Raw genomic sequence first — 25,370 nt, 5'->3', positions numbered from 1 at the left:
TCTCATTCTGTGGGCTGCCTTTTTATTCTGTGGATAGTGTCTTTTGATATAAGAAGCTTTGAAATATTCATGAAGTCTAACCTCCCTTTTTTTCTTTTGTTACCTGTGTCTTTAGTGTCATATCTAAGAAATCACAGCCAAATCCAATGCTGTGAAACTTCTGTCCTATGTTTCCTTCTAAGAGTTTTGTCTTACATTTAGGTCCTTGATCCATTTCTCATTGACTTTTGTACGTACTATTAGGTAAGGATCCAACTTCACTCTTCTGTATGTGGATATGCAGTCTTCCTAGCACCATTTGTTGAACAGACTCTCTTCTCCTCATTGAATGGTCTCCCATCCTTGTCAAAAATCAACTGACCATTTTCCCCCCAGGTTTTTTTTTATCTCTGTTGTTATGCCAATACCATAGTATTTTGATTTCTATAGTTTGCAGTAAAATCTGAAATCAAGAAGTGTGAGTCTTCCAGTTTTTTGTTCTTTTTTAAAGATTGTTTTCACTATTTGGGGGTTTCTTGAGGTTCCATATGAATTTTAGTATGAATTTTATTCTATTTCTGCAAAAAACGTCACTGGGATTTTGATAGGCATTGCACTGAATATACAGGTCACTCTGGGTAGTACTGACACTTTAACAATATCAAGTGTTCTAATCCATGAGCATGGAATGTGTTTCTACTTATTTATATCTTTAATTTCTTTGAGCAATGTTTTATAGTTTTTATTGTACAAGTCTTTCACCTACTTGGTTGAGTTAATTCCTAAGTATTTTATTCTTTTTGATGCTATTGTAAATGAGACTGTTTTTGTAATTTCCTTTTCTGATTGTTCACTGTTTATGTACAGAAATGTAAGTGCTTTTTGTATGCTGACTTTATTAGTTCTAATGGATTTTGTGTGAAGTATTTATGGTTTTCTACAGATATATCATCTGCAAACAGAGATAATTTTGCTTCTTCCTTAATAACCTGGATGTCCCCCCCCCACTCCCCCTTAATTCCTGTGGCTACAACTTCCAGTACTACATGAAATAGAAGTGGTGAAAGCAAGCATCGCTGCCTTGTTCCTGATCTTAGAAGAAAAGCTTTCAGTCTTTCACCATTATGTTTGCTGTCAGTCTTTCATACATGGCTTTTATTATGTTGAGATAGTTTCCTTCTATTCAGATTTTGTTGAACATCTTTATCAAGAAAGGGTGTTGAATACTGTCAAATGCTTTTTCTACATCAACTGATGACCATATGATTTCCCCCGTCATGTTGTTGATGTGGTTTATTATGCTGATCCATTTTCATACGTTGAACCATCCTTGCATTCCAGGAATAAATCCCACTTGTTCATGGTGTATAATCCTCTTAATATGTTGGTGAATTATGTTTGCTAATATCTTGTTGAGGATTTTTACATCGATGTTAATAAGAAACATTGGTCTATAGTTTTCTTTTCTTGTAGATTTTTTGTATAGCTTTTGTATCAGGGTAATGCCGGTCACATAGAATGAGTTAGGAGGAACTGGCATCAGTTCTTCTTTTAAATGTTTATTAAAATCCACCAGGGAAGCCATCATATCCAGGGCTTTTCTTTGTTGGGAGTTTTTGACTACTGATTCAATTTTCTTAATATAGGGTGTGTAAGTTATACGTATACATAACTTACTACAAAGGTCTATTCAGATTTTCTATTTCTTTGTGGTTTAGTCTTGGTAGATTTCATGTTTCTAGCAATTTGCCCATCTATGCTATCCACAGTTTTGGTGTGTGTACGACTGTTCATAATACTCCTTTAATCCTCTTTATTTCTGTAGAATCAGTTGTAATGTCCCTACTTTCATTTCAGAGATTGGTAATCTGTGTCTTCTCACTTTTTCCTGTAGTCTATCTACCTAAAGGTTTGTCACCTTTGCTGATCTTTCTGAAGAATCAACTTTTGTGGCCCAACCTATGGTCTACGCTGGCAAATATCCCAGGTGCACGTGAGAGGCACAGTGTTCTGTTACCACTGGCTAGTGTTCCGTAGGTGTCTGTCAGGTCTATTTGGTCTATCGTGTTGTTTAAGCCCTCTATTTCCTTACGTATCTTTTATCTGGTTGTTTTATCCATTATTTTGAGTTGAGTATTGAAGTCTCCAACTATCACTGTAGAGCCTTCTAGTCCTCCCCTCAGTTGTCAGTTTTTACTTCATGTATTTTGATGCTCTGTTATTAGGTACATAACTTTATAACATATCTTCTTGCCATATTTAAGCTTTTATTAATAATACAATGTCCTTCTTGTCATGTACAACCTTTTTTGATTTGAAGTCTACTTTGTCTGATATTGGTATAGCTACTCCTGATCTCTTCTGGTTACTACTTGAACAGAACATCTCTTTTACTTTCTCAACTTGCTTGTCTTTGGATCTCATGTGTTTTATCCAGTCTGCCAATCTCTGTCTTTTAATTGGAGAGTTTTACCCACTTCCAGAAAATAATTACTGAAAATAAGGACTTCTGTATGTGATGAGTCACTTTTCTCTTGCTGCTTTCAGAATTCTTTGTCTCTTGATAGTTTGATTAAAATGTGTTCCAGTGTGGGTTTGAGTTCATCTTACTCAAAGATTGTTAAGTTTTTAGATGTTTATATTCATGTCTTGCATCAAATTTGGAAAGCTTTCAGGCATTATTTTTTCAAATATTCTCTCTGCCTTTTCTTTCTTCTAATACTGGGACTCCCAGATGCATATTTCTTCTGGTTGATGGTATCCCACAGGTCCCTTAGGCTCTGTTCACTTTTCTTCAATCTTTTCTCTTTCTGTTCATAGCCTTGATAACTTCCATTCTTCTATCAAGTTTGCCTGCTCAAATCTGTGTTTGAATCCCTTTAGTGAATTTTTCATTTCAGTTATTGCACTTCTCAGCACCAGAATTTCCTTTTGGTTTTCTACCTCTTTATTGATGTTTCCATTTTGTTCACACTTTGTCTTCTTGACTTTTCCCACATCTTCTTTGAGTTCATTAAGGAAACTTCAAGACAGCTGTCCTAAAGTCTTTGTCTAGTATATCTACCATTAGGTCTTTTCCAGGGATAGTTTCCATTGATTTTTTTTTTCCTTTGAATAGGCCATACTTTCTTGTTTCTTTGTATGCCTCGTGAATTTCTGTTGAATACTGGGCACTGGAATCTTATAATGTGATAATGCCACAGGTAAAATTCTTCCTTTATTTTTTTAAATTGTTGTAGGATGCCTCCATCCTAGGGATTAGCCTGAGGTATACACATAAGGTCTTCTGAGGTCTTTTCTGACCCTGTGACTTTCTAAATTCCCCTAAATGTGAATGTCCTAGTCTGGCTCCCAAATGGGAAAAAGGAAAACATAAGAGGGGGGAAATAGGCACCAGCCCCTTAACTCTCTAGAAGTCACTTCAGCTGGAGAGGTGGGGCCCTGCGATAGTGGCAGTGGGGTCTGCAACAGTGGCTCCCTGCTCTGTCTACACCTCCACGACCAGAAGCACCAATCAGCTTTCAGAGCACAGATCCCCAGTGTTTGGAGGACAAGGTCCTTATTTCCCACCTTGGCTCCCACAAGCTTTATGCAAGCTACTCTAGGAATGAGTGCATGGCTACCTGACAGGGGGCTGAAGGTGGGGAAATAGGTAGTTGCTACCATGGTAAGAGCTGAAATTAACCAAATCTGACAGTTCAAACCATTCCCTAGAAGCTGCAAGCCTTCAACGAACTCCTGAGTTCCAAAATACAGTTGACCCTTGAACAACGTCAGGGTTGGGATGCCAAGCCTCCATGCAGTTGAAAATTCATGTGTAACTTAACAGTCAGCCTTCCATATACTGGGTTCCTCTCTATTCATGGTTCCGCATCCACAGATTCAATCAACTGCAGACTGAGTAGTACTGCAGTATTTACTACTGAAAAAATCTATGGTTAGGGCTTCCTAGGTGGCGCAGTGGTTAAGAATCTGCCTGCCAATGCAGAGGTCACGGGTTCGATCCCAGCTCCAGGAAGATCCCACATGCCGCGGAGCAACTAAGCCCGTGTGCCAAAAAAAAAAAAAAAAAATCTATGTTTAAGTAGACCCATGCAGTTCAAACCTGTGATGTTCAAGGGTCAACTTTAATTACATCAGACAGACTCTGCAAGTCCAACTGTTGTCCAGGTGGGGAGATGGATTCCTGGTGCTTCCTACTCCATCTTCTCTATAGTTCTATCAGTGATTAATCTTAAATGTTAACCTAGCTTTGCATTCCTTAAATAAACCAAACTTGGCTGTTATATTTTATCTTATTTAAAAAAATTGTTGGATTCAGATTGCTCATATTTTGGTAAGGATTTCTGCATCTATATTCATGGTAAGACTGGTTGGTCATTTTCATTTCCTGTTAAATCTCTGACAGATTTTGGTATTAAATTAATGCTCATAAACTTAGTTCAAGAATCTTTATAAGGCTGGTATTACTTCTTAGCTTTTGGTAGAATTCAGTAAATCCTCTTGAGTGAGTGTTTTATTTGTGGGAAGGCTTTTCATAACAGAGTCAAGTCCTTCAGTAGTATAGGTCTAGGTTTTCTATTTCTTCAGATTTTTTTAAAGTATAATTTTCAAACATAGAAGAGAAATATCATAAATGTGTATCTTGATGAGTTTTCAGCAACTTACACTTACCTGTATATCCAGTACCTAGACTGAGACAGAGAACATTACATCAGCACCTAAGAATCTGGGTGTCTTCACTCCAGTCACCAACCTACCCTAAGAGTAACCTCTACTTGATTTCTATAAGCAACGATTAAATTTGTGATCACAGAGTATATATACTTTTAGGGTTTTTTTAAACTGAAGTTATGTTTGTGAGATTCTTCTATACTTTTGCTTGTAATTGGAGATTGCTCACTCTCATCACTGTAGAACATTTCACTGTGTGAATATGTCATATTTATGTATACACTGATGGCCATTTGGATAGTTTCAAGTTTTTGGTTATTTAGTATAGCATTTCTGTCTAATCTGGTACATTTCTTTGGTAAACATATATAAACATGTCTGTTGAGTATGTATCTAGGAATGAGACTTCTGGGTCCTAAGTTATGTGTATGTTCAGCTTTGAGAGATACTGTGAATAATGTACCAATGTGGACGTAGCAATTTACACTCCTATCAGTGTGATGAGTTTCAGCTGCCCCACATCCTTGCCAACATTTGATGATTTTTCATTTTAGCTATATTGGTGTCTGGGTGTTAGTATAACATACGACCTTGTGGTTGTAACTTGCATCTCCATGATTAAGCCCTATCTAAAATGTTTATTGACTATTTGGATCCTCTTGTGAAGTGTCCAAGTTCTTTGCTCATTTTTCTACTGGGTTGCCAGTGTTAACACTTTTAATGTCTACTGGATGTGTAGTGTGACATTCCCATTTTCATTCCTGATGTTCTTTATGCCTTGCAAATTTTCTTTCTTTGATCTTTCCTATCAATAGTTCACAGATTTTCAAAGAAAACAGTTTTGATTTAATCCTCCCTACCATGTTTTTTTTCTACGCTACTACATCCTCCAAATTTATTTACTTGACAGTTTTACTACCATTGAGTTCAAAACATTTATTAACTTATGGTGTGATTTCATCTTTAAAAAAATTTTTTATTTATTTATATATTTATTGGCTTCATTGGGTCTTCATTGCTGCACGTGGGCTTTCTCTAGTTGTGGTGAGCAGGGGCTACTCTTTGTTGTGGTGTGTGGGCTTCTCATTGTGGTGGCTTCTCTTGTTGCAGAGCATGGGCTCTAGGTGCATGGGCTTCAGTAGTCGCAGCATGTGGGCTCAGTAGTTGTGGCTCGTGGGATCTTCTTGGCCCAGGGATCAAACCCGTGTCCCCTGCATTGGCAGGTGGATTCTTAACCACTGCGCCAGCAGAAAAGCCCTGATTTCTTCTTTGACCCACAGAATTTTCAAATATTTGGGGATTTTCCAGTGACCTTTTAATTATTCATTTGTATTCTAATTTCATTATGGTCAGAGAATATTTGTTTTTAATCATTTGAAATCTGTGGCTTTAGCATATAATTAGCTTTGGTAATTGTTTTAAGTGCACTTGAAACCAAGGTGTAAATTTTGCAGATGTTGAGTGCAACAGTCTATGTATGTCAGGTAAAGTTTCCAATTTGTGTTGTTCTATATCCTTACTGATTTTGTTTTTCTTTTTAAATATTAGCTAATTATTTATTTATTTGGCTGCATGAGGTCTTAGTTGTGGCATGCAGGATCTTCACTGTGGCATGCAGGCTCTTCGCAGAGGCATGCAGGCTTCTCTCTAATTGTGGCTCACAGGCTCCAGACACACGGGCTCACAAGTTGTGGCATGTGGGCTTAGTTGCTCTGTGGCATGGGGGATCTTAGTTCCCTGACCAGGGACTGAACCTGTGTCCCCTGCATTGGAAGGTGGATTCTTAACCACTGGACCACCATGATGTCCCTGTTTTCTCATTGTATTACTTTGTGATTCATTTGTTAAGTTCACCTACCATGACTGTGGAATTATTATTTTTCCTATATAGTTGTCAATTTGTGCTTTAGATATTTTGAGACTGCTACTAATAGTGCAAAACAAATGTATAAAAATATCTTCCCAATGGAATGAACCTTTAACTTTTATGAATGTCTCTCTTTATTTCTAGTAATACTTCTTACCTTAAAGTATACTTTGAAAGTAGTATAAACCAGCTTAATTTGTTTAGTGTTTGCATGGTATATCCCTTTTTTCTATTCTCTTTCAGCATTTCCATAGACTAATAATTAAGGTATGTCTTATGAAAGCAGCATACGATCAATGGGTTTTATCGCACACTATCCCCCAAAAAAGGCACCTGGGCATAATGAATATTTTATGTTGAAGGAATCTGAAAAATGACAGGTACAGGAAGGACTATCTGACCGTCCCCTGAAGCAGGTCAGTAAGACCCTCATGTGAGAGGTGGCCTCCCTATATTGGAAGAAAAGGAGCATCCTTATCTCTGGAGATGCAGGGAAGCTGACAGGGATCTGAATGAACAAGTCTTACTAAGTTTCCACTATTTTACTACTCCTGAGTCATATTCTCTGCTTCTATTACATTCTCCCATCACTCTCCACTCCTCATCTAACCTAGTATAAAAATGTTCAGGTTTAACCATTTCTCTGGGTTTTCATTTCCTTATGAAGGGCCCTCTGTCATGTAAAACTTAAATAAATTTGCATGCTTTTCTCTTGTTAGTCTGTGTTTTTTTTTTTACAAAGGCCCAGTTGAGAACCTAGAGGAGTAGAAGGTAAAGATTTCTGTCCTTTTTCACAAAAGAAACATATTTATTTTTCTTTCCTCTATTCTGACAATTTTCATCTTTTAATTGGACCACTTAGTCTAGCATTTAATTAATGAAACATTTGAGTTAATTTATACTATCTTACTGTCTGAATCCTTTGCCCTACCTATAACTTCTATTTGCTCATTCTTCTCTTCTTTTAGTATTTACTTAAATTCTATTTTCTGTCCTCTAATAGGTAAATAGTTATACATTATTTTCTTTGAATGGTTACCCAGTGCTTCACTGCCCAGTTAAGTCGGAACTAGTCACGTGACCAACCCTAAAAATTCTAATAGGTTACTTTAGTATATTAATGTTGATGCTGATGATAGTTAATATCAAGAGTGATATACTATTACTATCTGCATTTTACAGATAAAGGAACTGAGATGCAAGAAGGGTAAGTAAATTACCCAATCTAATAAGTAACAGAGACTGGATTTGTACTTAGAGGCTATACCTTAGACATTTACACTTACATGATATTTTCCATGGATTTGGGTTTAATAAAAATGGAGATTGGGTAAAGTTGTGCAATCTGTAATCTCTTTATGGCATTTCCAGACACATCGAGGATACAGTGTTTGCCCTAAAATAGAGGAAATAGGGAAGAAGAACAAGTGAACCAAATATTTTCAAAGGTACAATGTATTAAAGGTACATTTCCTACAAGTATAAAACCTAAATTTTATGTCTGAATCCTGTTCATTTTAAGCAAACCTGTCACTTCTGCTATGAAGACAATGAATAATGACTACGGCTCATTCTCCATTCTTAAATATTACATTTAAAAAGGGATGAAAATACAGTGCCCTCACTCCTAGTTTTCACAGACCAGCAATCTCTCAAAATGGCAACCAATACAGGATTCCTATCTTCTATTTTGCTGAGAAAGAGCACTAAAAAATACCCTAAGCTACCATCATACCACAACTGTCATTTCATAAAAGAATATATGATCAAACAAGAAGGTAAAAGCCTAGGATAAAGGAGAATATTTAAAACGGAATAAATTTAAATTTATAAAACATCACTACCACTACACTATCCTATTTTTCATCTTATTGGGGACCAGCAAAAACTTTATCACAAACTGGAGCATTTGGAAACTGCAGTTCTGAATTTAACTTCCTGACATGCTTAAATTCACTGCCAAAGGCCCTTAAGGTTTTTAGTAAAGGTGAGCATTTCCATGTTAAATAGGGTAGGACTTCTAATTTATCAAACAGATTTTATTATAACATTTAAAAGCAGGTACTCCCCCCTGCCCCGCCCCATGCATCTCATAATCTAAGGGCTGGAATCCACTTCAATGAATGATAATTTCAACTTAGTAGGAATATTTAAAATAAAAAAATTAATAGTGTATGAATACTTTAAACATATAGAAAAGTAAAGAAAATAACAGTCATACATGTACCCACCACCTGCTTTTATTAGATATTACTATTTTACCTGATTGTTTAGAAATTAAAAAAAAACTTTATATTGAAACATTTTCTATCTTGTTTGCTTTATCTCCCTCTCTATATATGTACACAATAGTTTAACAGTAAATTGCAGACATAATACTTCTTTGCCCCTATATTTCCTAAACATAATGACATCTCTTACATAACCACAGTATAATTTCAGCTGGTCATCTAGTACCCTTCACTGAAAAAGGGAAAAAAGAATTCTTGCTCTAGGGTCCAATCCTGGACCACACATTGCATTCAGTTGTAATGTCTCTTTAGTCTCTGTCAATCTAGCACAGTTCTTTAGTCTTTGTCTTTCATGATCTTGACATTTTTGAAGAGTACAGAACATGCCTCACCCCGGGCTTGCCCGCTGTTTCCCATCAGATGGCAGGATACACGCTTGGCAGGAAACCACAGAAGTGGTGTTGCACCCTTCTCACTCCATCATATCAGGAAGCATATGATGTCTACTAGTGATGCTAATTTTGATCACTTTCTAAAGGTTTTGTCTGCCAGATTTCAGTAAGATTACTATTTTCCTTTTGTAACTGATAAGTATTTGGGGGAAGGATATGTTGAAACTATGTAAATATCCTGTTTCTCATCAGATATTAATTCACTCACTAATTTTATCATACACTGATGATTCTTACCTGAAACAATTATTATCATGGTGGCTGTCAAGACAGATCTCCTAATTCCACCATTTCTTCTAACTTTATTAGTAGACATTCTAATAACGCAAGGCAAAGCTTCTCCTTCTATCTACGTGTTTATTTATTCATATATTCATTTATACCATTATGGACTCTTGGATTCTAATTTTATGTTATAATGTTATCATCATTTATTTTAATATTCCAATCATCCCAGACAGCCACTGGGGGGGGGGGGGGGTTACAGATTGGCTTCAGTGTCTTTTTGACATATTCGTATCATTCTTTAAGCACCTCCTCAGTTTTCTGGCATAGCAAAATGTTCTAGGCTCATCTTGTACTTTCCTGATGGAATCAGCTACTTTTCTAATGAGTTCTGGATCTTTTTAATGGAGGGTAGCATTTAGAAGCCAAGATCTAGGCACTAGATATTCTCATTGTTTACTGAGAAGTCATCATTTTTAGGTCTCCTTTGTGGACACAGCAACAAAACATATACACACATTTATGTTTCTCTATATATATTAAGATGCATAGGTTTATATCCATATCTCTAATTCCAATCCAATTATCACAGAGTTTATTCTACTCTCCCCTTTGCATATTTCTAAAATCCCTTCTTTGACAGTGAGAAATCTAGTTTCCGTCAATTGTCAATACATTAATTTGTTTGCTCAACTCTAAAATATACTTTCAGACTTATTAGCCCACACCACTCTGAAAAACAAACCTACTAATTAGAGCTCGATATATGTTCATAGGTTTTCTGTCTTTAGTCTTGTCTTCAAGGATTATTGGGATTAAGACACCTCCCCTCCCTCTTTTCAATGAAGTTATTTGAAAATTAATTTAAAACCCACTATTTAAAATACAGTTAGACTACATTAATTTAGTTTGCATATCACTCTGCTTTCCCCTCATCTTCTCTTTTTATTTTTTGAATATACAAAATGTTACATCGCTCTTAAGTCAAAATTATACAAAAAGATATACTTGGAGAAATGTTACACCTCCATCCTTTCTACCTCAATCCCAATCTCCCATCCATTCCACTCCACCCTTTGTAGGTAACTGATCTCAGGTTTGATTTATCATTTTCATATCTTATTTTTGTGTGAACTGTGTATTTGTATCTTTTGTCCATTTTCTATTAGATTTGGTCTGTATTCCCTCAATTTTTAAGTTTTTAATATTTTAGGAATATCAGCCCTTTTCTTGCAGATTTTTTCTGTCAGTTGTTTTCCTGACATTAGTAATGGTGTTTTCTATTAGTTTTTGGAAAAGTTTTTTGGCCAAGCAAAAAGTCTTTTTATTTTCATGTGCTCAGAATTTATCAATCTTTTACTGCCTCTGAATTTTGATTCATGGTTAAAAAAACCTTCCCTATGCCCAGGTTATATTTTCTTCTGTCAATTGTATTAGAGCCAATTTTTGTGTATGGTGTGAAGTATGGTTCTAATTTATCTTTTCTCCATTGTTCCAGCACTATTTATTAAAAAGTCCATTATTAAAAGCCCCAGTGACTTGAGATTGCACCTTTGTCGTATACTATATTTTCATATGTATTTGGGTCTTTCCTGAATTCTCTTTTCTATTCTACTCATCTTTTTGTCCTATTCATGGGCCAGTGGCACACTGTTTTAATCAAGAAGACTTAATGGTATTCTTTAATATCTGGTAGGGCTGGAATCTCTTGTAGCTTTTCTTCCTGTGTTGTCCTGACTTCTCATATGAACTTCAATCTGTCTAACCCCATAAAAAAGCCGGTGGTTATTTTTATTTGGATTGTGTTCTGTAAATTAGCTTAGAAGTGGCAGCTTTACAATGTTGAATTGTCATAGCTAAGAATAAGGGAGGCTTTCAATTTGCTCAAGTCTAATAGTCTGTCTTTTAGGAGTGTTTTACAGATTTCCTCATATAAATCTGCATATTTCTCATTAAGTTTACTAAGTGTTTTACATTCTATTTCCTACGTTATAAATGGGGTTTTCTCTATCATCATCTTCTGATTACTGTTCATGTAAAAGAAAGCTATTAATCTCTGTATATTAATTTTATATGCTACCTTACTCTAGCTTATGTTTGATTTTATAACAGTCCTTAATTTTATAATGAATTTATATTTTACAAAATAAATTTTATAGTAGATTTTGTATGGTTTCGAGGTGTACTGTATTATCTGAAAACAGAGAGAGTTTTATTTTTATTTTTTCCAATTCTTATGCCTCTGGTTGATTTTGTATTGTGTAACAGCACTGACTAATACCTTGAGGAGCAGCAGAGATAACGGACATCCCTGCACTGCTCATCATAATGACACTGTCTCAATGTTGCTCCCACTGAGAATTTAAAACAAAGAATATGGATCCATCCATCTCAATCTTTTCTTTTTACCTCTTTATTTATTTAATTATTTTTTTGGTGGGATCTTCCTGGAGCAGGGATCGAACCCGTGCCCCTGCATTGGCAGGCGGATTCTTAACCACTGCGCCACCTAGGAAGCCCCTTACCTCTTTTTTTTTTTTTTTTTTTTTTTGTATTTTTTGTCAAGAAATTTATTAACCTTTACAAACACTATTTTCACTCATTCATAAAAAATGATTTATGATTAAATCTGTAATAAAACCATATAATGTTCATCAATGCATTCAATATGACCAGTTTCATCCATAGAACATAATAAACCACTTTAAAACAGCAGTTTTCATTCACGTCATATAAGGCTGTCAAATTAAAAGTATTCCTTATAATGGGTTGTTACCCAAGAAATCCATTTCACTTCACGTTATGTGGTAAGACTGATGGATAGATCCTCTAAGAGTAGAATCTGAAAGCAGACGCCACCCCTTTGGTCACCTTTTCAGTCTCTCTCTCAAACAAGTTTCACAACAGGAAAATATTTGTGAGCAGAGAAATCAAATTCAGGCGGAAACTTAGAGTCCTTTTTGTGTCCTCCTGCCAATAACTTCATAACCACAAAGTTGGGTTTGGCAACCTTTAAAATTCTATTGACCTCATGGTCTGGGTTTGGGATATTTTCCAATATCATTTTTGCCTGCTGAAAGTGCTTACTAGCTGCCACATACAGTTTTGGAGACTGAGGAGGAGGGCTATATTTATTGAGGTCAGACATTTCCTTGAACTGCAGATAGTGCACTGGTGGTGGCGTCATGACACTGTTGAACGGAGCAAATCTGTGTTCATATCCAACTTGTTCACTATCAAGCTCAAACTTGGGTTTTTGTACCTTGCCATCCATGTCAAATGCTACCATGGTTTTAAACATTCCAGCGCACATGTTCTGATATGCCTGGCTCATTGTGATTTCTCGGCTCAATGGGCGAACTTTCTTCTTCTTTTTTTTTGTTTTTTTACTACTACGGCCTTTCTGCTGCTCTTCCATTATCCTTTCCTCTGCCATCTGAGAGCCATCGGCACGACTTAATGTCGACATCAACCACGCATAAAGGAATTCAGAGAGATACCAATATATGTAATAGTACTCGTGCATGCTGTAGAGTTCCAATTCAAAACCACTTAGAAGATACTGTATCATAATTCGAAGGTTATGGTAAAGTACCCAGGTACCTAAAACAGGCCAAATGTTGCCTTTGGGGCTCTTGTTTCAACAGCATAGTGTGAAGGGCTGCATCAACCTTCTCTGCCTCATCCTGCAAGGTAACAAATTCCTCAAGAATATGACCGAGTTTATCTCTCTGTCGAGCCCTGTTATGTCCATGGATCTGAATGAGACTACAGAATGGCCGAACACAGTGAGTAACAAAGGAATCAATACAGTCCTTAGCCTGGTGATTATTATATAGGCAGCACTTTGGGGAGAGCACCGGAGGACTGACAAAAGACCGAAGTGCATCTTTCACCATGTCTTGCATGAGATGGGTTCCAAAGACCTTTTTGTTATCCACCAGGAAAGTGGTTTGTAATAGAGATCTTGAAAGAACACAAGGTGATTGTTCACTAAATTCACAGAAAAAATCCTCCTTTTGTAGTATCATTCTGGGCCTGGATGCCATGATGCAATGAATTATGAATGGCAGAAAGAAGATCTGCTGCTTGAACCATCAATTTTTGAGCTTCTGCAACAGCACTGGTCTCTTTCTTAGTAAAGGCTATAAGCACTGTCAGTAACACTCGAGTAAATTTCACCCTGCTGAATACTGCTAAACACTGTTGGTGTTCTAGTTCAACTTCTGGATCTCTTTCTTCTCCTTGTCGACTTCGAGTACTCTTTACTCTTCTTTGCATGTCTTCCTCCACATCTTTTAGCATGCCTGTAACTCGAAGATCTGTCACACTGTTAGCCATTTTAAATCCATAAGTCATTGACTGAAAATCTTTCTCTTCAAAAACAGCAGCTTTATTTACTTTTTCCCTTGCAATGTCACAGATTTTCAAGATACCCAGAGCAAAAGCTTTCATGGCAGGATCTTCTATAAAGTCTGGATTATGAATGTAAAGGCACGTAAATACTGTCTGTGCCAAGGAATGGCCTTCTAACCATGTTATCAAACAGCAAAAACATGTATCCATTACCCCTATCAATTCAGGCAAGGTGAGGTCTTTAATTTTAATGGTGCCATCCTTGATAGCTTGTTCAAAATTGAGAACTTTTCGATTAACTTGGTTTCCAATCATGCCCGCATCCATCTTGGGATCCATCATTTCAATGGCAGACATAGCTTCAAAAAGACCAAACAGCTTATCATGAAGCAGTTCTCCCAACTTTAATTCTCGACAAGCTTCTTCAAAATCCTGGGTTATGTCCACCCAGTTTGTATTGCTTTTTTCCATCTTTTCTGGTACACTGAGCTCCCATCCTGAATCATCATCTTCTACAGAAGCTTTCATAACCATTATGCCTGAAGCGCGGCGGGAGGGCCGGGGCCGCACGGTGACCTGGCGTCCCCAGGGTCTGCCACACGCGCGGGGGGCTGCGGTTCTCGGGCACAGGAGGGAGGAAGTCTCAATGGCTCCGCGCGGCGGTCCCTACCTACTTCTCCCGTGGCCACCCGCGCCGCCACGGGCCGTCCGGCCGCGGAAATAAAGACGCCGCCTCGGCCGCCCCCGCCGCCCCCTCCCCTCTCAGCCCTGCCCGACCGGCCGCGGGCGCGCATGCGTACGCCCGGTGCGCGCGACCCCGCCTCCTCTCCCTCACGCCTGGGGACTCGCCCCTTACCTCTTTAAAAAATAACAATCTCGGGGCTTCCTAGGTGGCGCAGTAGTTAAGAATCTGCCTGCTAATGCAAGGAACACGGGTTCAATCCCTGCTCCAAGAAGATTCCACATGCCGAGGAGCAAGTAAGCCCCTGCGCCACAACTATTGAGCCCATGTGCTGCAACTACTGAAGCCCACACGCCTAGAGCCCGTGCTCCACAACAAGAGAAGCCACGGCAATGAGGAGCCTGTACGCCACAATGAAGAGTAGCCCCCTGCTCACCTCAACTAAAGAAAGCCCACGCACAGCAACAAAGACTCAACACAGCCAATAAAATAAATTTAAAACATTAAAAAAAAAAATGTTTAAACAAACAAACAACAAAACCAATCTCTATATTTTTGAGATTTCTCCCTCCCAGCAGAGGTACTGAATTTTACCAGATGCTTTTCAGGCATCTATGAATATATGATTTTTCTGTTAGATCTGTTAACATGGTAGATTACATTAATGGATTTCCTAATATGGAGGTGACCTTAAATACCTTTAATTCCATTTGGTCATGGTATATGACTTTTGCAATGTGGTACTGAATTCTGTTTATTAAAATACTTAACACTTTTGTATTGATATTTATGAATGATATTGGTCTATAATTTTCACTGTCTTCATCAGATTTAGATATTAATACTAGACTTGCCTCATAAAAAGAATGCTCTTCAACAGTATTTATGGAGCTTTAGGATGACCTAACCTTTCAAGGTTTGTTAGAATTCCCCCTTGAAGTCATCTGGGTCTGATGCTTTTTGTGGGATAGTTCCTTGATAACTTGCTCTATTTCTTCTTCTATACAAATCTTTACATCTCTAACAGGTCAATTTTGGCAAACTGTATTTTTCTAGGAAATTATCCATCTCAACCAAGTTTTAAATTTTATTTATATAAAGATGTGCAATGCAGTCTTTCATGATTTCATAATATTTCAATGGTTATGTCCCCTTGTCATTTCCTGTGTCTAGTATTTGTGATTTTCCAGTAAAAAAAAATCAGGTTAGCTAGTAGTCTGTCTATTGTGTTATTTCTTTCTAGACCTTCTGTTTTTCTATTCTCTACCTTAATTTCTTAAAAAAAAAAATCCCTTTTTTATTAATTATTGTTATTATAAAGAATATACATGGAAATGAGAAAAAATTTAAGTAGTTCAGAAAGCATATAATGTTCAAGGTGTAAGTCCTGTTATCCCCCAAAGCACTATGAGAACTGTCAGTTAAAAAAAAAGGCTCGATTAAGGCATAACTGACATACAATAACCTGTAGGTTTTTAAAGTATACAATTTGGTAAGTTTTGACATGTGTATACACCTTGAAATCATCACCATAATCAAGATAATAAATACATCCAATCACCCCAATTTCATGCCTTCTCATAACCTTTCCTTCCCATCCTTTCCCAAGCAACCACTAGTCTGCTTTCTGTTACTATAGATTAGTATGAAATTTCTAAAACTTTATGTAAGTACAATTATGTATGTAGTCCTTTATCATCTGGCTCCTTTCACTCGCATAACTACTCTGGGATTCATCCATGCTGTTGTGTACATCAGCAGTTTATTACTTTTTATTGCTGAGTAGTATTCCATTACATGAACATACCACACTTTGCTTATCCATTCACCAGATGAGGGACATGTGGTTATTTCCAGTTTCTGCCCATTATAAATAAAGCTGTTATGAATACTCATGTTAAGTCTCTGTGTGGACATATGCTTTCTCTCCTCATTCCAATGGGTACACAGTGGCTCCTCACTGTGGTTTCCATCTGCATCTACCTAATGACTGTGTTGAGTATCCCTTCATGTGCTCATTGGCCATTTTTATATCTTCTTTAGAGAAACGTCTTTTCAAATCCTTTATTTTAAAATTGGGTTGTCTTTATTATTGTGATGGGAGAATTTTTTACATATTCTGGATATGAATCTTTTATGAAATATATGATGTGAAAACATTTTCTCCTAGTATATGGCTTGCCTTTTTATTCTCTTAACAGTGCGGCTTTTTTTTCCCCACGAGCAGAAGTTTTAATTTTGATGAAGTCCAATTTATCATTTTTCTTCCCTTATAGACTGTGCTTTTGGTATATTAGAAATGGTTGCCTAACTCAAAGTCATGAAGATTTTTTCCTATGTTTTCTTCTAGAAGGTTTATAGTTCTAGGTTTCAGATTTAGGATCAATTTTGAGTTAATTTCTGTGTATGGCATGAGGTGTGGCTAGCCAATTGTTCCATCACCATTTGTTGAAAAACTATCCCTTCCTCCACTGACTTGCCTTTCCACCTTTGACCATAGTTGTCCATATATTCGTGGGTATATTTAAGGATTCTCCAGTATGTTACACTGATCTACCTATCTTCATGCCAATATCTTTATACATACCATCTTAACTTCTGTATTTTTATAAATTTCAAAACAAAGTAGTGTGAGTCCCTCAGCTTTGTTCTTTTTCAAAGTTGTTTTGGCTGTTCTAGATCTTCTGCATTTCCTTATGAACTTTAGTATTATTATCATGTCAATTTCTACAAAAAGATCTGTTGGGATTTTTGATTGGGTTTATACTGAACCTAAAGCTCAAGTGAAGAAAACTGATATCTAAACAATACTGAGCCTTTCAATCCATGAACATGGTGCATCTCTCCATTTATTTAGGTCTTCTGAAATTCTCTCAGCAATGCCTGTAGTTTTTACTGTACTGGTCTGCAAACTTTTTGGTCAGATTTATCTCTAAGTATTTAATATTTGTTTGATGCTACTATAATATTTTTTTAAAACTTCAATTTATGACTGGTCTAGTATATAGAAATACAACTGACTTTTGTAAATTGATTAATACTGTATTCTTCAGTCTTGCTAAACTTATTTATAAGTTCTGGTAGCATTTTTTTTTGGTAGATTGTATCAGATTTTTTACATAGACAATCATGTCTGAAAATAAGGACAATTTTACTTCTTCCTTTCCAATTCAGATGACTTTTATTTCTCTCTCTTGCCTTACTGCACTGGCTAGGACCTCTAGAACAATGTTGAAAACAAGTGGTGAGAGTGGGTATCCTTGACATGTTTTTGATTTTAGGGGGAAAACACTGAGTTTCTTTTATCATTAAGCATGGTGACAGGTGTAGGATTCCTAGCATATTATTTACCAGTTTGAGACAGTTCTTTCCTATTCCCAGTTTGTGCAGAGTTTAATCAAGAAAGGATATTGGATTCTGTCAAATGCTTCTTCTACACTATGGAGATAATCACATGGTTTTCCTTTTTTAGTTTAATATGGTGAGATAAACTGACTGCTTTTCTCATGTTAAAATTTATCTTGCATTCACTGGATAAACCCTACTTGGTGGTTATGACATATTATCTTTTTTTATATTGTTAGGTCAAATCTGTTAAAGTTTTGTTTAGAAATTCTGTGTCTATGTTCATCAGAGAAACTGGTCTGTAGTTTTTTTGGTAATGTGTTGTCATGTTTTGAAATCTAGCTAATGCTGGACTCAACTGGGAAGCACTCCTTCTTTTTAAATTTTGTGGTAGAAAATGGGTATTATTTCCTCCTTAAGCATTTGGCAAAATTTATTAGTGAAGCCATGTGGGCCTGGAGTTTTCTTTGTGGAAAGGTTTTTAAACACAAATCAATTTCTTTCATAGATGTAGGACTATTCAAATTATCTATTTCCTCCTGAGTGAGCTTAAGTAGTTTATTTCTTTCAAGGAATTTATCCTTTTCATCTAAATTGCTGAACTCAGTGGTATAAAGTTGTTACTAATTTCTGACTTTTCTTTAAATATTTGTAGATTTTGTTCTCTCTCTCATTTCTGATTTCGGTAATTTGTGTCTTTTCTCCTTTCTTCTGACCAGTCTGGTTAAAGGTTTATCAATAACTTTGATCTTCTCAAAGGACAAGTTACTGGTTTCATTAATTTTATCTATTGTTTTTGTTTTCTTTTTTATTAGTTTCCTCTCTGATCTTCATTATTTTCTTCCTTCTGCTTACCACATAATTTCTGCTTTTATTTATATCATGTTCTTCCTTTATCTTTTCCCAGCACTTTACACTAGGAATTTAGTTTATTTATCTTCACTCATTTTTGTTTCAAAAAGTTAAGAATATGAATTTTCCTTTGATCACTGTTTTAAATGTATCCTATGGATTCTGATACATACTATTTTCATTTCTATTTTAAAGAAACTCTGTAATTTCATTTTGTATTTTCTCCTTCACTTAACAGTTAAGAGTTGGCTTTAAATCTTCTCTGGGAGAGAGACTGGCCAAGATGGCCGAGTAGAAAGACCCTGAGCTCACCTTCTCTCACGAGCATACCGAAATCACAACCACCTGGAGAACAACCATCTACGAAAAAGATCAGAACCTACCAGAAAAGAGCTACAACTAAAGACATAAAGAAGGAACAACAGCAAGACAGCTAGGAGGGGTGGACTTGTGATATAATCAAGTTGCATAGCCCTAGATGGAGACCCATCAACTGGAGAGTAATTATATCACAGAGGTTCTTCCACAGGAGTGAGAGTGCTGAGCCCCACACTGGGCTTCCCAGCCTGGGGACCCTGTACCGGGAAGACAAGTCCCCACAGCATTTGGTTCTGAAGGCCAGTGGAGCTCAATTTTGTGAGTCCCAAAGGACTGGGGGAAATAGAGGCTACGCTCTTAAAGGGCGCACACAAATCTCACATGCACCAGGACCCAGGACAAAAGCAATAGTTTGACAGGAGCCTGGGATGACCTACCTGCTGGTCTTAGAGGGTCTGCTGGAGAGGGTCTCCAGGCCGCAATTCACCCTGGGGACACAGACACTGGTGACAGCCACACTTGGGAGTTTTATACCACGTGGACACTGGTGTGGGTGGTCATCATAGTTGGATCCTCCTTCTAGTTTATTAGTGCCAAGACCTGGCCCCACCCAACAGCCTACAGGTGCCAGTGCTAGGATGCCTCAGGCCGACGACTGACTGGGTGGGGATACAGCTCCACCCATCAGCAGACAGGCTGCCTAAAGACTTCCTGAGCCCACAGTCACCTCTAGACATGCCACTAGACATGGCTCTGCCCATGAGAGGGCCACAACCCAGCTTCGTCTACCAGTGGGCAGGCACCAGCTCTGCCATCCAGGAAGCCTAAACTAGCCTCTAGGCCAGCCTCACCCACCAGGGTGCAGACACCAGGAGCAAGAAAACCACAATCCTGCAGCCTGTGGATCCAGCCTGTCCACAGCAGGCTAGGCCCTGCACTACTGGACCAGCTGGGCCCCAGCACTGCCCACTAGCAGGCCAACAGAAGCTTCAGGACTCCTTGGACCCCATAACCAACTGTATCAAGTAACTGCTCCCCCACCAGCGATCTGACACCAGCTCTGGGATCCCAGGGACCTGAAGTCAGACTCCAGGATCTGGCTTTGCCTGGTCCAGCACTAACAACAGGACCTGGGTTCACCCATCTCTGGGTAGGCAACAGCTCCAGAGGCTTTTGGACCCTAACTCTGCCCATCGGTGAGCCAGCATAAGCCCTGGGGCATCCAGGGATTCTGCACTCAGCCACCATGTGACCAGGTCCTACTAACCTGCAGCCACCAGCATCTGCACAAGGCAGGGCCCAGCAACCAACTAGGCTAGGGGCCAACCAAGCCTACCACATTGCCCACATAGTCAGCCCGCCACAAGAGAATGACCCAAACAGCCCTCATAGGGGGATCCCCTAAAGCATATAGCTTGGGTGATGAGAGGAGAGTGTGCTCCTGGGACACATAGGGCATCTCTTAGAAAAGGCCACTTGTCCAAGATTGGGGAATGTAACTAACTTATCAGATACACAAAAATACAAATAGCAACTCAGATGAAATGAAGTGGCAGAGAAACATGTTCTAGACAAAGGAACAAGATAAAACCCCAAAAGAAGAACTAAGGGAAGCAGAGATAGGCAACTGACCCAAGAAAGAATACAAGGTAATGATTGTAAAGATGATTAAAGAATTTGGGAGAAGAATGGATGCACAGACTGAGCAATTAGAATTTAAAATTTTTTTTGGGCTGCGATGTGCAGCTTATGGAACCTGGATTCCCTGACCAAGGATTGAACTGTGCCCCCTTCATTGGAAGAATGGAGTACTAACTGCTGGATCACCTGGGAATTTCCCAATTAGAAGTTTTTAACAAAGAGTTAGAAAATGCACATCAATATTTGCATTATATGCTTCCCAGGAGAAGAAAGTAAGGGGCTGAGAACATATATGAAGACATAATAGCTGAAAACTTCCCTAACCTGGGAAAGGGAACTGTCACCCAAGCCCAGGAAGAGCAGAGTCTCAAAGAGAACCCAAAGAGGAACATACCAAGACACATTGTAATTAAAATGACAAAAATTAAAGATAAAGAGAAAATGTTAAAAGCAGCAAGGGAAAAGCAACAAGTAACATGTAAGGGACACCCATAAATTTGTTTTTTCAGCAGAAACTCTGCAGGCCAGAAGGAAGTAGCAGGATATATTTAAAGTTATGAAAGGGAAAAACCTACAACCAAGAATACTCAACCCAGCAAGGATCTCATTTAGATTTGATGGAGATCAAAAGCTTTGCAGACAAGCAAAAGTTAAGAGTTCAGCACCAACAAATAAATTCTACAACTAATGTTAAAGGAACTTCTCTAGGTAAAAAAGGCCACAACTAGAAACAAGAAAATTACAAAATGAAAATACTCAATGGTAAAGGCAAAAACAGTGATCGAGAGGGGAAGAGTGAAAATGCTGGGTCTTTAAAATGCATTTGAAATGAAGAGATCAGCAACTAGAAACAATCACATATACGTAGACTGCTATCTAAAAGCCTCATGGTAACCACAAACCAAAAATCTATAATAGATATGAACACAAAAAAGGAAAAAGAATCCAAACATGACACTAAAGATGGTCATTAAATCACAACAACAACAAAAAACCAACAACCCCCCCCCCAAAAAAAACCATATAAAAACAACCCCAAAACAATTAACAAAATGGCAATAAGGACATACATATTGATAATTATCTTAAATGTAAATGGACTAAATACTGGAATCAAAAGACACAGACTGACTGAATGGCTATAAAAATAAGACTGGTATATATGCTGCCTACAAGAGACTCACTTCAGATGTAAAGACACACAGAGACTGAAAGTGAGGGGATGGAAAAAGGTATTTCATGCAAATGGAAATCCAAAGAGCTGGAGTAACAATACTTATATTGGATAAAACAGACTTTAAAATAAAGACTGTGATGAGAGACAAAGAAGGACATTACACAGTGATCAAGGAATCAATCCAAAAAGAAGACTTAACAACTGTAAATATATATGCACCCAACATAGGAACACCTAAATATATAAGGAAAATTTTAAGAACACAAAAGGAGAAATTGACTGTAACACAACTGTAGTAGGGGACTTTAACAGCCCCCTTACATCAATGGGCAGATCATCCAGAGAGAAAATCAATAGGAAACACTAGCTTTAAATGACACAATAGACCAGACGGACTTAATTGATAAAGAGCATTACATCTGAAAGCAGCAGAATACAAAGTCTTTTCCAGTGCACATGGAACAGTCTCCAGGACAGATCACATGTTAGGCCATAAAACAAGCCTTGCTAAATTAAAAAAAACTGAAATCATATTAAACATCTTTTCTGACCACAATGCTATGAGACTAGAAATCAACTACAAGAAAAAAACTGCAAAAAACAAGTATGTGAAGGCTAAATAAGGCTAAATAAAGCTACTAAACAACCAATGGATCACTGAAGCAATCAAAGAGGAAATAAAAAATACTCACAGACAAATGAAAACAAAAAAATGATGATCCAAACTTTTGGGACACAGCAAAAGCAGTTTTACAGGGAAGTTTATAGCAATAAAAGCTTACCTAAGGAAAAAAGAAAAATCTCAAATAAACAACCTAACCTCACATCTAAAGGAACCAGAGAAAGAAAAAAACCTCTCAAAGTTAGTAGAAGGAAAAAAAATCATAAAGATCAGAGAAGAAATAAATGAGATGAAGAAAACAATAGAAAAGATCGATGAAACTAAAAGCTGGTTCTTTGAAAAGATAAATAAAATTGATAAACCTACATCCAGACTCATCAAAATAAAGAGAGGGGGTCCAAATCAATAACATCTGAAATGAAAAAGGAGTTACAACTGACACCACAGAAATACAAAGGATCACAAGAGACTACTGCAAACAACTATATGCCAATAAAATGGACAACCTAGAAGAAATAAACAGATTCTTAGGTACACTCTCCCAAGACTGAAATAGCAAGCAATTGAAAATACGAGCACACCAATTATCAGTGATGAAGTTGCATCAGTAATTAAAAAACTCCCAACAAACAAAAGCCCAGGATTGCATGGTTCCACAGGTGAATTCTACCAAACATTTAGAGAAGAGTTAACACCAACCCTTCTCAAAGTATTCTAAAAGATTGCAGAGGAAGGAGTGCTTCTATTCATTCTATGAGGCCAGCACCACTCTGATACCAAAACCAGACAAGGATATCACAAGAAAATTATAGGCTAATATCACTGATGAACACACATGCAAAAATCCTCAACAGTAAGTTAGCAAATTGAATCCAGCAATACATTAAAAGAATCATACACCATGATCAAGTGGGATTTATCCCAGGGATGCAACAATTTTTTAGTATCCACAAATCACTCAATATGATACACCACAGTAACAAACTGAAGAATAAAAACCATACTATCATCTCAATAGATGAAGCAACACCTTTTGACAAAATTCAACATACATTTATGACGAAAACTTGCCAGAAATTGGGCACAGAAAGAACATACCTCAACATAATAAAGCCCATTTATGACAAACCCACAGCTAATATCATACTCAAAGGTGAAAAGCTGAAGCATTTCCTCTAAGATAAGGAACAAGATAAGGATGCTCACTCTCACCACTTTTATTTAGTAGTGGAAGTCCTAGCCATAGCAACCAGACAAGAAAAAGAAATGAATTCAAACTAGAATGGAAAAAGTAAAACTGTCACTGTTTGCAGATGACATGATACTATACACAGAATCCTAAAGGCATCACCAGAAAACTACCAGAGCTCATCAGTAAATTTGGTTTAAAATTGCAGGATACAAAATTAAAATACAGAAATGTGTTGCATTTCTATACACTAACAACAAACTATCAGAAAGAGAAAATGAGGAAAGAATCCCATTTACCACTGCATCAGAAAAGAATAAAGTATGTAGGAATAAACCTACCTAAGGAGGGAAAAGACCTGTACTCAGAAAACTACAAGACAATGATGAAAAAACTGAAGATGAGAGAAATAGAAGGAGAGATATAATGTGCTCTTGGATTGGAAGAATTAATATTGCTAAAATGAGCACACTACCCAAGTAATCTACAGATTCAATGCAATTGCCATCAAAATACCAACGGCAATTTTCATAGAACTAGAAGAAATAATTTTAAAATTTTTATGGAAACACAAAAGACCTCAAATAGCCAAAACAATCTTGAGAAAGAAGGATATATCTGGAGGAATCACGCCCCCTGACTTCAGACTATACTATAAAGCTACAGTAATAAAAACAATAATGGTACTGGAACAAAAACCAACATCAATGGGACAGGGTAGAAAGCCCAGAAATAAACCCATGCACTTATAATCAATTAATCTATGACAAGGAGGTAAGAATAAACACCGGAGAAAAGACTTCTCTCTTCAATAAGTGCTGCTGGGAACACTGGACAGTCACATGTAAGAGAGCAAAACTAGAACATTTACACCATACACAAAAATAAATTCAAAATGAATTAAAAACCCAAATGTAAGACCAGATAGTATAAAACTTCTAGAGTAAAACATAGGCAGAACACTTTTTGAAATAAATCATGGCAATATTTTTTTTGGATCCGTCTCCTAACACAAATGAAATAAAAGCAAAAATAAACAAATGAGACCTAATTAAACTTAAATGCTTTTGCACAGCAAAGGAAACTATTGACAAAATGAAATGACAACCTACCAAATGGGAGCAGATATCTGCAAATAGTAGAATTGATAGGGAATTAATATACAACATATATGAACAGCTCATACAATTCAACATCAAATAAACAACCTGTTTAAAAAATGGGCAGAATTGAATAGACATTTTTCCAAAGAGGAAATGCAGAGGGCCAACAGGCACATGAAAAGATGTTCAACATTGCTAATCATCAGGGAAATGAAAATCAAAACCATAATGAAAAAAAAAAAAAAAAAAACCCCAAAATACAATGAGATACCACCCTCACACCTGTCAGAACGGCTATCATCAAACAGAGCACAGATAACAAATACTGGCAAGGATGTGGAGAAAAGGGAACCCTTGTACACTGCTGGTGGGAATGTAAATTGGTGCAGTCACTGTGGAAAACAGTATGGAAGTTTCTCAAAAAACTAAAAACAGAACTACCATATGACCCAACAATTTCATTCCTGGGTATATATCTGAAAAAAAAAAACCCACGAATTCAAAATCATACACGCACCCCAATGTTCATAGCAGCAATATTTACAATTGCCAAGATATGGAAGCAACCTAAGTGTCCATCAACAGATGAATGGATAAAGAAGATGTGGTATATAAACATAATGGAATACTACTCAGACATGAAAGAACGAAATTTTG

The 25,370-nt window shown here is 37.2% G+C and overlaps 2 protein-coding genes across 9 annotated transcripts in view; both read right to left on the bottom strand.

Moving 5' to 3' along the window:
- Window positions 1-25,370, bottom strand: part of DLG1 (discs large MAGUK scaffold protein 1) — a 275,356-nt gene that overhangs the window by 5,171 nt on the left and 244,815 nt on the right. For all 8 annotated transcript variants that reach the window (XM_057739271.1, XM_057739270.1, XM_057739274.1 and 5 more), the window contains one exon: window positions 7,807-7,916. In XM_057739271.1, coding sequence (XP_057595254.1) covers window positions 7,807-7,916 — 110 coding nt within the window. The remainder of the gene's footprint in view (window positions 1-7,806; window positions 7,917-25,370) is intronic.
- Window positions 12,084-14,471, bottom strand: LOC130855532 (N-alpha-acetyltransferase 35, NatC auxiliary subunit-like). Its single transcript, XM_057739279.1, is given in 3 exon segments — window positions 12,084-13,035; window positions 13,037-13,442; window positions 13,444-14,471. Coding segments are annotated over 3 exon segments (2,001 nt in total). The 5' UTR covers window positions 14,319-14,471; the 3' UTR covers window positions 12,084-12,315.

Source organism: Hippopotamus amphibius, chromosome 6, assembly GCF_030028045.1.
Source record: "Hippopotamus amphibius kiboko isolate mHipAmp2 chromosome 6, mHipAmp2.hap2, whole genome shotgun sequence".
Classification (NCBI taxonomy): Eukaryota; Metazoa; Chordata; class Mammalia; order Artiodactyla; family Hippopotamidae; genus Hippopotamus; species Hippopotamus amphibius.
This window is presented reverse-complemented; position numbering and strand designations above follow the sequence as displayed.